General features: G+C 46.6%; 1 protein-coding gene across 1 annotated transcript; it reads right to left on the bottom strand.

Annotated features, from left to right (window-relative positions):
• Positions 1-4,802: 4,802 nt before the first annotated feature.
• On the bottom strand, positions 4,803-5,294 carry LOC146724434 (uncharacterized). Its single transcript, XM_085479905.1, has one exon. The coding sequence runs from the start codon at positions 5,292-5,294 to the stop codon at positions 4,803-4,805; it is 492 nt and encodes a 163-aa protein (XP_085336031.1).
• Positions 5,295-13,547: the final 8,253 nt, after the last annotated feature.

The following is a 13,547-nucleotide window of genomic DNA, read 5'->3' as shown; positions in this document are numbered from 1 at the left end:
TATTCTCGTCCTAGCTACTTCTTTTTTGTATAATAAAAAGTTAACTCTTGTTTTGTCTAATTTAAAACGCTCTAGAGCTTTTTTCCGTTCGGTTATAAGCAAATCACACTCCTCGTTCCACCATGGGCAAACCCGTCGAGTCTTCTGATTGGAGCATCTTGTGTTATTAACAGCATTATCTTTGTAAATGTTTCGAAAGTGCTTATGCTGAGGATTTCTAGAAGAGTTTCCCGCTTTCCCCTTATTTTGGCCTGTTTAAGAGGCTTTTTTTAAAGTTGTCACTAATAAGTGAAGTAAACGAAGTATAGAGAGGTTGAATATCAGTTGTAGACAGGAGATTAACATAGAAATCCTGAATATCTTTGTCTAATAATTCTGCAAATATATACCAGTCTGTTTTCTTCGAATAAAGCTTTGGTCTACAATGTCTTATTTTAACCGAGGTGATAATATTGATATTAATTAGAATGGGGAAGTGGTCACTACCCCAGGGGTCCCGTTTACTGACCAAAATGCGTTCAAACCCAACGAAGGGTTAACAATGGATAAGTCTAATATAGAAGAATAGTTCCCAATTGACAAAAGTAGGTGTATCATCATTCAATAGAATGAGGTCAGAACCTGAGAGACCTTCTATGAGTGGAAAAATTTGGTCGTTTGGGAGATTAAAGTCTCCTTCTATGAGAACGTTGTTTGAGAAACTTGAAAAAAAATTTTCCCAGGAACAGGAGTTAATATGAGGCCCATCCGGGGGTTTATATAAGGAGATAATCGAAATCTTACCCGAGTCCGTATACACCTCAATTCCACAAACCTCCAAACTTCCCTGACAGTCCGGAATATCATCGAGAATAGAGTATTTTATTTTCGATCGTACCAAAATAAGCACACCTCCCCCTCTACGTGCAATGCGGTCGCCACGAATAACGTTGAATCCCCTGAACAAAATGGAGTCCCGGAAATCCAGCCAGGTCTCTGAAATGATAAAGATATCAACATTCTGGGAGCAAGATAATAGTTCATTCTTTTTGAATTTGAAACTCCTTGCATTCCACTGAACAATTCTAAGACCTTGAGTCATTAGAACCAGTTATGTAACCTGAATTAGAAGAATCTTTCATAAGAATACTAGTATAAAGATCGATTATGTTAATTATCCTTTGCAAAAGTTTATCTTGTTCCGGAGCAGCAATAATTTTTTTAAGAATATCCTCCAGGTTTCTTGGCATTTGTTGAGGAAGATCCGGAGACGATTTCTTACCATGATGCACCATATCGGCAAATGAAGATGCACGGGTGTTTGACCAGCCATTTCGCACTGATGAGTCCTCTGCTCGAAGGGAGGAAAGGGCTGGAAAATTTCTTCTGTTTTTGTTTGGCACATTTAATGAATGATTTGACTGTTGAGTCTTTAAGATGGTCCTTCGAGCTTCTATGTATGATAGATTGTCTAGTGCCATGACTCTATTAATCTCAATGTTTAGTTTAAATTTGAGGCAATCACGACTGAGAGTATGGTGACTTTCCTTACAGTTCACACAGCTAGGCGTAACTTTGCATGGGTCATTGGGAGAGATGGGGTGGAGGCCTCCAAGTTCAAACAAAATTCCTGTTCCGCAACGCAACTTTTACTAGTATGCCCCATTTTATCACATTTATAGCATCTTCTGATAGGAGGGATATATATTGAAACAAAGAGATTAACTCTCCATAATTTAATACTTTTGGGAAGATCTTGATTTTTAACCTCTATGCATACCGACTGAGAATCCACCCATTTTTTAGTTGTCGAGTCCTTTCTCTTTAGTCTGAACACATTACTTATTCTCAGTCCAGGGTTCTCTTTTTCTAGGACCGCTGAGATTTCTTCTAGAGGAATGTCAATAGGGATGCCTTTGATTACACCTTTACAGAAAACCATGTACTTAGGGATGAACAACGTTAGGCTTAATTCTTGAGCTATTTTGTTGCTTATAGCTAAATTTGCCTCCTGAAATGTGTCAAAAGACATTTTCCACGTATTCCACGAATGGAATTCCACTGACGAGAATTTTATATTTGTTTTAACGAGAAGTCTTGAGGCTTCGATAATAGATATAGACTTTGCGATCTTCCTGTCCCCCAATTTTCTTACATAAACTGCAAACGGTGTTTTGCTGTGTCGGTCATACCAGTGCTGGTTGTATAGAGTTTCACTTCCTAAGTTCCTTGAAGAAGCGGTCTTGTCCTTAAAAAAGGCCTTAGAAGAGTTTACCGATACTTTTGAGGAATTATTTTCTGATTGACATGCTTGTTGTAAAGAGTGAGTCTCCAAATTATCTTTTTTATTATTAGCTTTTGATTTCTTACTTTCTTTCTTAGCTTGATCTTCAGGTTTTGTTGACGGATCTATCTATGACGGTTGTCAGTCCCTGGGCAGAGGAAGAATCATCCAAAGTCACAGGTCTAGATCTTTTACGATTGTCTCGTGTATCCACTATATATTTCATTATATCATTTTGCGACATATTCTGGGGGAGGTTAAACTCACACGAATTCATGGTTTTAATTTCTTCATCTTCTTCATTGTGAAAACAGTCTGAATCAGAGGACGGGATAGCGACGTCTCTCCCGCCCTGAGACGGTAGAGTGAGGTTATCTATTGTGACAGACCGTATCTTCTGATAATTTTTCTTGCACTAGATGTGAGAGCGGATGAGTATGACTCACTCGAAGTCTTGGACCAAAGACCGGTCCAGAGTAGCAAAAAAGACCCTTAGGAGGTAAAGATATGAGAGAAAAGACGATAATTTGAGCACCTTGCACAAACTGCTTATGTATAATTGCGCGCCAAAAACCGCTCTCGCCGGAGCGTTGGCCGAACTCCGATGGGTTAGCGCCCTTATCTAAGCGGAACTAAAATTGTCGATAATTACCGACAATTTTAATTTCGCTATTATCGGCAGTTTCCATATATTAAAAATTTACATGCATGTCAAAAAAACAATTTTATTGTGTTCAACATATTATATTTTTTTAGACAACATAATATATTTTTATTGTTGAATCATTTCGCACACGCGTTTTTATCTAAGCGTGTTAATGACAGTGAAACATATATACATAATTGTGTCTATCTTTATCACATAGTTTGAACACAATAATATTATATATATTAATGCAAAAGATTTTCGGATGGATGCCGCGTGGTTTAACAGTGTAATGTCGACGTTTCGCAAACGTTGCAGTTTGCATCTTTAGGGCTGAAAGCTCCGATATTGAGCTTTCTTAGGTTATGGTCCTTATATATATTATGAGAGGTTTTTCATCAACGAAAAAGTAACCTTTGTTGTGGTTGAGGTTGACGGGATGTTTCAGAATTTCTAGGGCTTCACGATGTTTCCTGGCGAAATAGCTTTGCGAGGAGGCTAATCTGGTTGCTTTGTCGTATTGTACCGAGTGTCCCGTCTCCATCCAATGTTCTGTCAAGGTTGATTGACTAAAATGACAGTACCTGATACTCCGTTGATGTTCCTTAATTCGTGTACTGATCTTTCTCCTAGTTTCTCCTATGTACACTTTTCCGCAGGAGCAAAGAATCCTGTTGTAACGGTGCACTTTTCTCAACGCCGCGGATTGGCTCGCCGGATTCGGGAGAAGGGGGAGACTCAGACTCGCTTATTCCTTTACAAAAATGCTTTATTTATAGAAAATAAAAAGTAGAGTGTCCGCTGAGGACTTACAGGCCACCCTGCGGATGATACAGATTGAGGCTATATAATGCTAAAGAAAATAAAGGTGTATTTTGCTCCTAAAGAAAGTATCGCTTATTACGTTGCCTGGCCAAAACCGGACCTAGGCGTCGAAGGCGTATAACCTAGACGGTGTAACAGAGACTTACAGACTACTCGATATATACAGTGCGCGGCGGTTAAACTCAATACACGGTGGCGTATAGCCTCGACAATGGACAGAAAGACTTACTGACTACCCGGTATGTACAATGCACGGAAATCGAGCTCACTACACGGTGATATATATTCTATGACGGTGTCCGGAAGGGACTTACAAGTCACCCGATATACAAAGACTGGATATACGAGGTACGGAGGCGTATAGCCTATAACGGTGTCCGGAAAGGACTTACATGTCACCCGATATTCGAAGACTGGTTGTACTAGGTACGGAGGCGTATCGCCTATAACGGTGTCCAGAAACCGGGAAACCCGGCCTAACGACGGGAAGCCCGTCGCCTGGCTTGTAGCAGGAAGAGACCGGAAACCGGGAAACCCGGCCTAACAACGGGAAACCCGTTGCCCGATGCAAAAGGAAAAAACCAGAAACCGAGAAACCCGGCCTAACAGCGAGAAGCCCGCTGCCTGGTATAGGAGTCTGAAACGGGACTGGTGCCGGCTCATCCGCCGAGCCGGCTTATATACCCGGCCGGCGGCCTCCCGCCATGCGTCGGGCGCATGGCGGGGGTAGCGCAACGGCGCAGTAGTGGAGCGCCCGTGTATGGCGTTTAGGGGGCGCCAGAGCCTCACGTGGCGGGCGGATGTTCGGCCCGCGAGGCGATACGGCTATGCCGTTACACTGTATACACCTGGTGTTTCTAAGTGTGGTCTCCGGTCCTTGGGATTAGTAAGTAGTTGTGCAATCTTATTTTGAAGTTTGAAAATTACTTTGATATTGTGTTTACCTAAGATCCTGCTAATGCGTTCTGTTGTACCCTGAAGATACGGAAGGATCGTCCATTTTTTGTCTCCTTTTTCTTCTTCTTTTTCACTCGATGTACTCATATTTGTAGCTGGAGATTTTAATTTTCAGCCTTTCAGTTGTTCGATGTCTTTGCTGTTGTACCCATTCTTGATCAAGACTTGGTTGATATGTTCTAATTTTTCATTCAGGGAAGTTGGTTCAGAAATTGTTAAGACTCTGTATATTAATAAACTGATGACAGAATTCTTCTGAGCCGGGTGATGATGAGAGGTGGCATGGAGGTAACGATCCGTATGTGTTGGTTTTCGATAAACCCGATGACTTAAGGTGCCGTCTTCGTTCTTTTTAACTAACACGTCTAAAAAGGGGAGCTGATTATTCTGTTCTATTTCCATTGTGAACTGAATACTGTGATGCTGGGAATTTAGAAAGTCGAGAAATTGAGGGAGCGTTTCTTTGCCATGACTACAGATGACAAAGGTGTCATTAACATATCGAAACCATGTAAAGGGTTTAAGAGGTGCATTTTTCAGGACTTTATTTTCAAAATGTTCCATGAAAATGTTTGCAATGATAGGTGAGATGGAAGATCCCATTGCTGTTCCGGAGATTTGTTCATAGAACTCTTCTTAAAATTGGAAATAGGTTGAGGTTAAGCAATGTTCTTTTAATGGGAAGAAATTTGAGTCAATATTTTCAGATTTTTTAATAATATCTAGAGTGTCTTGTACTGAAACATTTGTGAACAAAGATACTATATCAAAACTGACAAGAATGTCATTAGTTTTTGTTTTAAGTTTGGCAATCCTGCTCACAAAGTCTGTTGAGTTTTTAATGTGGGAATCATTGAGTCCTGTGAAAGTTTGGAGAGGTTTGACAAGAAATTGAGCTAATTGATAAGTGGGTCCTCTGATATTGCTAACAATAGGGCGTAATAGAACTGAATCTTTATGGATTTTTGGAAGACCATAAAATCTGGGGGCTGAAGAGTCTCGGGGGGTTAGCTTTTTTGTTGTTTAGGGAGGGAGACCTGCATTCTTGAGAAGCGAAGAAGTTTTTTTCTCTATACAGGAGGTCGGATTGCGTTTAAGTTTTTTATAGGCATTGTAGTCTGAGAGGCCTTGATTTTGTCGCAGTATTCATCTTTGTCCATAACTACCGTGGTGTTTCCCTTATCTGCCGGTAGAACAATAATCTTAAGCAATATTATATATATATATATATATATATATATATTATAACCGTATCGCGCGGAATTCGCAGCGAATATCCATTCGTCGCGGAAGGAGAAAAGTCTCCTGCGGAATATCGGTTACCTTCGGCGCGATCTCTCCGTTCGATCACAAAAAAAATTTGCAACAAACAAAAAAAATAATAAAGAGAAAACTAAAATCTCAATTTAGTTGGGCGCCAGGTGCGGCAGCCGCACCGTCTCTCAATTAATAAATTCGCGGGACGCTAAGTCTTAATTTCCTCGGACCTCTTGTCCTAGCCCTTTCGCGGGCGTCAATCACGGGAGAGAGAGAGATCGCGACGGCAACTTTCCCGCTCGGCTAGCCTCTGTGCGGGTAAGGGTTCGGGTGCGTGGCGGCAAGAAATCACCCTAGGAATTAAAGTTAGTAAAACATATATTTAACTTTGGTTCACAAAACACATGAGTATATAATATAAAGAAATAAGCGGCGTGCACAGACGCACGATTGAGAGTTCGGTGGGGCACTACGCCCGGTGGTTCGCCGTGCCGCGTTAGGAATAATCCTTAACAAATTCGCGGCAACAAAGTAGGGTCCCCAATAACGAAAAGACGATTAATTAAATCGGCGACGCGCCACCGGGTACATGGCTCCACGCCGCGGGCGCGTGATCCGCGCGGTATGCGCGACAACAAAGGGGCCGGCGTAAGGGCGCACCGCGTGCGCCGTACATAAATTCCACACACAAAATCAAACGTAATCACGCCTTTTCGTTTAAGCCTTTACAACCTCAATACTTTACAACATTAATACTTTACATTATCAATACTTTAATGAGCCTGAAAGCGTTTATGAGCTCTTTGATTTTCGCTTCGAACAATAATCGGCAACGCGTAAATCGCGGTAATTTTCGCGCGACAATGTTACGCGCGAAGACTGTCCACGCGGGAGAGAGAATACGCGAAAACGCAAGAGAGTGGATGGGTCATAGTTTCTCCCAATGGAGTTTCATTACGTTAATACCGTGACTCGACGATAAAACGAATCTCTCGTAATTTTATAACTGGCCGGCAACTAAGTCCGGCATACTCTCTTCACGATAAGTAATTCGGGACCCATCCACCCGGCTACCTTAATTCGGCGACAGCAGGATGACCACGTCGTCTCACCAGTCCTATAACGATCCTTATCGTCCTCTCCTCTTTCGCTCTCCCTAAGTTGCGCTTCCGTCTCGGGACCTCCGCTCTCTTCGGGCGCTCGCTAGACAGTGCCGAACCGGGGGCCCTCAGGAGACACGTCGGTGACCCAATTATGTAGATAGGCCACTCGCGGCGCTATCAGGTCGGCCGCGCGCGCGGCCTCGGTGATCCTTGCGGCCGCGCGCGTAATTATCCTTACCCGCGGAGTCCTGATCCGCGGGTTGCCCTTCGTAGGCGGTCGTCGCGGCAGCGCACGGCAGGGCCGCTCCTGGCTCTCCTTCGGGATTCCGGAAGTCCCGGGGGCGGCAGCTCGCCTGCCGGCGCTCCGTATGCGGGGACTCGGGTGCTTGTTGCACCCGAGTGGCCATCCCCTGTTCGCCCCTGGAAGGTACAAATTTTCAGGCAGTGGCACCTACTCCGTTGTCGGATATTTGGTGAAGAATTTTTAACTTTGGGCTTACCGGGCATGTCCCTGACGAAGGGGGTCCCCGTCGTCCTGCTTCCTAGGCCTTCCCTCTTCTCCTCCAGGTTTTCTCTATCGGCTGAGACCCGTCGCACATCCTGTCTGCCGCCGAAATAATCCTAACTCTCAACAAAAAAAAATATGGAAACGCGTAGCAGCGGGTTCGCGTCCGATCCCGCGCTTTTCGCACGCACGCTCTCTCTCTCTCTCTCACTGTCTCGGGAGAGCAGAGGTCCCGTGCCCTCCCCCGATCGGGCCATTCAGCCCTTGTGACGGACAATTTCAATTTGTCACGTCACAACTCCCCCTTTCCAGAGGAGGACCGGGGGGAAGGTTCCGACCAGGAACCGACGCCGTCATCCATTCGCCTGCTACTTACGTACTGGGTACCTTGAAATGATACCAGGGCGATGACTCGACAGCGGCTGATTTCTCTCTCCCCGTATCGACGGCTTTCTCTATTAATAGCGGTTCTTGGTGGAGCGAACGGTCTCGCTCCAATGTTCACGTGGCACATGCAAAATTCGCAGAAGGGACGGAAAAGAAAGGTCACTCAGCGTAGTACGATTAGGTGGGCCGGAGGCCTCTCTCCTTGTTTATTAACTATATCTACACAAAAGAAAAACCTCAGCGGCCACCAATCGACAACAACAAAAAAAAACTAGTAAGGGCTAGAAGGAAAAGATCCTTTTCCTACTAGGGTTCCGACAACTATCTAGAAGCGAGGAAGGTGATAGGGTTTGAGGTCTTTTGCATGTACCTTTAAAACGATTCTACCCTCTACATCGGTGAGCTCATAAACGACAGGCGATAATATCTTGCTAACTCGAAACGGTCCATGAAACTTTGGCACTAACTTGGCGGCGAAATTTTTCGACGCGGCTGACAGTACGTGCTGTCTTTTGAGTACCATATCGTCGATTTTGTACGCGACATCGCGGTGTCTCAGATTGTAATACTGTGACTGCTTTTGATAGGCTTGTTCGAGATTCTCGGAAACCCAGTCGCGCAAAGGCGCAATAGCCTTCATACGATCTGACCACTCAGCTGGGTCTCTACGTTGTATGTCGACAACTTCATTATATCTTGCGCGTATAGTTTTCGGAGGCCATAATTCTCGTCCGAGGTTCAAAAACGCGGGCGAGGTACCAATCGAGGAGTGATGAGCGGTATTGTACGCAAAACGAAACTTTCCCAAGTGCTCATCCCACTCTCGGTGATCCTGCTCGATAAACGCGACTATCATCGTCTTCACGATACGATTCACGCGTTCCGTCGGATTCGCTTGGGGATGATACGGGGGAGTGTTAGTAATTGTGATTCCGTAATCCTTTGCGAAAGATACTAGGGTATGGTTGACGAATTCTGTCCCGTTGTCGGTCAACAGAAACTTCGGCGTACCCCATCGCGACACGACTTCGTCTAACGCCTCGACGATTTTCTTACCGTTAGCTGCCCTTAGCGCGAAACACTCGATCCATTTTGTAAATAAATCCTGGATAACGAGGGCGTATGTGAAACCGGACTTACTTCGAGGGAACGGTCCCATTACGTCGGCAGCTACTACGGTCCAGGGAGCGTCGACAACGCGGTGGCCCATTAAACCCGCAGGACTGGCCTGTTCTACCTTAGTTCGTTGACAAACCTCGCACCGTTTCACATAGTCCGTGATATCTCTAAACATGTTCGGCCAGTAATAACGAACGGCTAATCGGTGGTAGGTTTTCTCAACCCCGAGGTGCCCGGATCGCGGTTCGTCGTGTGCCTCTCTCAACGCGTCTCTCCGCAACTCTCTAGGCAACACGAGTTTCCACCTATCCAGATCCTCGACGATCTCCGACACGACCGGCTTCGGTCGACAGAAATATAGTTGTCCGTCCACTATTCTCCAATCGGTAAACGGACGCGCTTTCGTGGCGACTTCCGTAAGACGCTTCTTATACCAGGCATCGTTCGTGTTCGCGTTTTCTTCGACATCTACAGCGGCGACAATGGGAATCTCGGTGTCACCCTCGAACATTCGCGACAACGCATCAGGCACGTGATGTAGCGCGCCTTTCCTGTGTATGATCTCGTAATCGTACTCCAAAAGCTCTAACGCCCATCTCGCGAGTCGACCTGTTGGGTTCTTTAAGTTGTGAAGCCATCGCAGACTGCTATGATCGGTAATCACCGTGAATTTATAGCCCTCTAAGTACGGTCTAAACTTCTTTATAGCCCAGATAACGGCTAAGCATTCCTGCTCCGTCACGGTGTATCTCTTTTCCGGATCGGCTAAGGCTCTACTCGCGAAAGCGATTACGTGTTCTTCCTCGTTAATAGTTTGCGTAAGCACGGCACCTATTCCGACCGAGCTAGCGTCCGTCTGAAGGACGAACGGAATGCTGAAATCGGGTCGCGACAACGTGGGCGCGGCAACGAGATACGATCGAATTTCCTCAAACGCGTGGACCTGTTCGTTGGTCCATTTCCACGGCTGATCTTTCTTTAACAGGCGCGTTAGCGGTTCGCTCCGCGTCGCGAATTGAGGAATAAACCTCCGATACCAAGACGACATACCCAGAAATCGTCGGAGTTGTTTTAAATTCGTAGGGGCCGGGTACTCGAGAATCGGCTGTGCCTTCTCCGGATCTACTGATAATCCCTCCTTGCTCACAATGAAACTGAGATATTTAACTTGTGCGCGGCAAAATTCGCACTTCTCGGGATTTATCGTTAATCCGGCAGCGAGGATCTTTTGCAACACGCGATCCAGCCATTCTAAATGCTCTTTGAAAGTTGGCGTCACGATCACAATATCATCTAAATACGCAAAAGCATGCGGTTCCATCTCCGGTCCTATCAGTCGATCAAGTAACCGTTGAAATGTCGCGGGCGCTCCCGTCAAGCCGTACGGCATCCGCGTAAACTGATACAGGCCTTTCCCCGGAACGCTAAAGGCGGTAATTTCGCGGCTTTCATTCGCGAGGGGCACTTGAAAGTAAGCTTGGCTCAGGTCGATCGTCGAGATGTAACGCGCCGAACGCAGTTTGTCCAGTATGCCGTTCATATTCGGCAGCGGGTAGGCGTCCTTTTTCGACACGTCGTTTACCTTCCGGAAATCCAAACAAAAGCGATACTTTCCGTTGGGCTTTTTGATCATCACGATCGGATTTGACCATTCGCTATGCGAGGGTTCGATTATCCCGGCGCGCAGCATTTTATCTACCTCGGCGTGAATTGCTTCCTGTACCTTCGGAGATACGAGGTAGCAGCGCTGCCGGATCGGCTTATTTTGTCCGACATCTATCGTATGCTCGGTAAGCGAAGTGACACCGGGATTCTCAACAGGGTCCGGCAACCGCTCCCTAAGAAATCTACCTAATCTTTCGGTTTCCGACGGGGTCAGTTCCGAGAGTCCACAGCACGTTTGCGCAGATCCCTTATTATTTAGAAAGGGGTACCTGCACGTTGATTCGTCGGCGAAATACCATTCCGCGGCAGCAAAGTCTACTATTACCTTAAATGCGCGCAAAAAATCGACTCCTAATATACACGGAACGGCTAGGCTCGGCAACAAACACGTGGAGACGTCGCGGCTTCGACCTGCTACTTGAAGCGTAATCTCTGCTTCTTCGCGTACCTCCGCTAGCTGTCCGTTCGCGGTTCGAATCTGCGTACGATGATCGCGGTTAATCGGCGATCTCAACCGGCGAATAATTTTTATGCCCGCGGCTCCGAGGATGGTTCTATTTGACCCCGAGTCGATCAGAGCGCGTAAGGTTTCGCCCCCCAGCGAGATCTCGCAGTACGGGAGCTGCGACAGCGTTCGAGCGTCGTCGCCGAGTGAGCTGGACGACAAGCTAGAGGCCTCGCTCGTGGTTTCCGCGCGGGCCTTTTCTAAGTATTCCGGGATCACCGGGGCCCGCCCTAGTGATTCCCGCTTTCGTTTCCCGCACATGCCGGGCACGTTCGGACGGTAACGTTTGTTTTCCCGCAACGATAGCAATATACGCGGCGCGGCTCAGCGCATTCGCGTGCGATATGGCCGGCCTTGTCGCAGTTCCAGCATTTGCCGGATGATTTCGCAGAATTCGCGTGACTCGAGGACGCGACGTTACTCGTGGAGGCGGCAGCCTCACTATTCTGTCGTGCGGAATTAGATTGCGCCTTCGTCGCGCGAGCGGCCTCTTTTCGCGCGCGTCTCTCGGCACGCTTCTTTCCTGGGAGGTTATCCGTCAATCCGATAGCCGTGACCGCGGGAGTTTTCTTAGAACTCTTCGGCGGTGCCCGATACGCGAGATCCGGGAATATCATCTGTTCCGGCGGCGGAGGCGCACGATATCGACTAGCGGCTTCGTACCCCTGCTCCACTCGCGTAGCCTGACTCTCCAGTGAAGCAAAATCGTAAAAGTCGCGGCGCTGAACTACGATTTGCAACCGCGGCAACATATTCCGGTGAGCCTGGTTAAGCTGTTCTTCCAGACTCCACGGCGGACTCAGTCTCTCAAACATCGCGCGAATACAAGTAAGAAAATCGGCAATCGACTCGTATTCCCCTTGCGTGCGTCTCTGTATGTCTTCGCGTAACGCGAACTGAAAGTCCGGACTACCGAACCGCGCACGCCACGACGTTTCAAATTCCTTCCAAGTCCGCCACCGTCCGCGCTCGTTCCGATACCAATATAAAGCCGTGCCGTTCAAAAAGAAAGGGATACACTTGAATACGTCGGCATCGGTGGCCGTGAATAGGGCGCGACCCTCCTCGATACGCAATAGGAAGGCTTCCGCGTCGCAACCTCGAGCGCCGGAGAATTTAAGGTTCCACCGACGCATCATCTGATATACGTCGGTCGCGGAATCGGTACGACGCGCGGGCGCACGAATTTCCGGTTCGCGTCTCGGCAGCTGTAGTAACGGAGGCTGCAAGAGATGCTCCGCGAAATCCATTCCCGGGGTCCGAACTCGATCGTCCTTGATGATCGTTCCGGTACTCGATTCGCCCGATGCGCGATCGTCCCCGCTATCCTCGCCTTCCGTTTCCGGAGTCGGCGGCGGCCTCCACCCTAATTGCTCGCAGCGAACGGCTTTGGTCAGCCGCGCACGTAAGACGGGTAATATTCCTTCCGTTTTCAATCCGCGGCATTCTAATTCTTCGCGCAATTGTTCTAACGATAATTCGTGGAGTCGCGCGACTCGTTGTTCAGCGTCGGAATCCATGGCAAGGATCGTTGTTCGTTCGGCCGTGGACGCGCTAATTGCCGGTCCTCGCGAATCAATCTACCGAGGCGTCGTATTATTGGACCGAAGACCGATCAGAGAACATACCCAAAAAAAAATATTTTCCGCCAAACAAGGGAAGAGAAAAAAAAACTTTTCCGAGAACGGACACTCCAGCTAATACCCTGAAATAAATATTTGCTTCACGGCTGTGAACTTCAGAACGTAAACATTCGGCGGCAACAATAAACGGATTAGTCGTCGAGAAGCGATGAGCACGACGGAGGACAATAGGGCCACGTCAATATAACGCGCGGTGTCACGACCTATCGAGAAAATAACAAGTATACACAACAGCGTCACGCTATGATATGCTAACGCGAGCGAATTCTCGAACAGCCTATGAGTCGCGATCGGATTCTTTCTCTTAATGAGGTTTAATTCCCTAGCCCCAATCAGTGCTGTAATTTCATGGATCGTTTCCGCACAATACAACGTGTCAATCGTAAACACTATATAATAGCAATTATCGCTGAAAGAAACGGATTATCGCACATTATAAGAAACACATTTTATGATAATAAAGCATTTATAAATAATGAGCACATCTTATATATGTTCGGCAGCAGACACCTCTCTCTTTATTTCATATGCTTCTATTTAATTTTATATAAATGGTAGATATTTATTCGATCCGTACTTGATTACTTGATAAAAGATTATTATGATCTCAAAAGTTTATATTAATGGAAACTTCTTTGCTGTTACAAGGGGAGCAGCAACAGGATGGGAAAA

This window comes from Nylanderia fulva, unplaced genomic scaffold, assembly GCF_048542155.1.
Source record: "Nylanderia fulva isolate GAGA-0341 unplaced genomic scaffold, ASM4854215v1 Scaffold132, whole genome shotgun sequence".
NCBI classification, from domain to species: Eukaryota; Metazoa; Arthropoda; class Insecta; order Hymenoptera; family Formicidae; genus Nylanderia; species Nylanderia fulva.
Note: the sequence above shows the minus strand (reverse complement) of the source record. Positions and strands in the feature narration are given on the sequence as shown.

What these genes read in the sequence shown, in the direction of transcription:
- LOC146724434 (XM_085479905.1), bottom strand. Translation starts at nt 5,294, where the DNA reads ATGGGATCTTCCATCTCACCTATCATTGCAAACATTTTCATGGAACAT.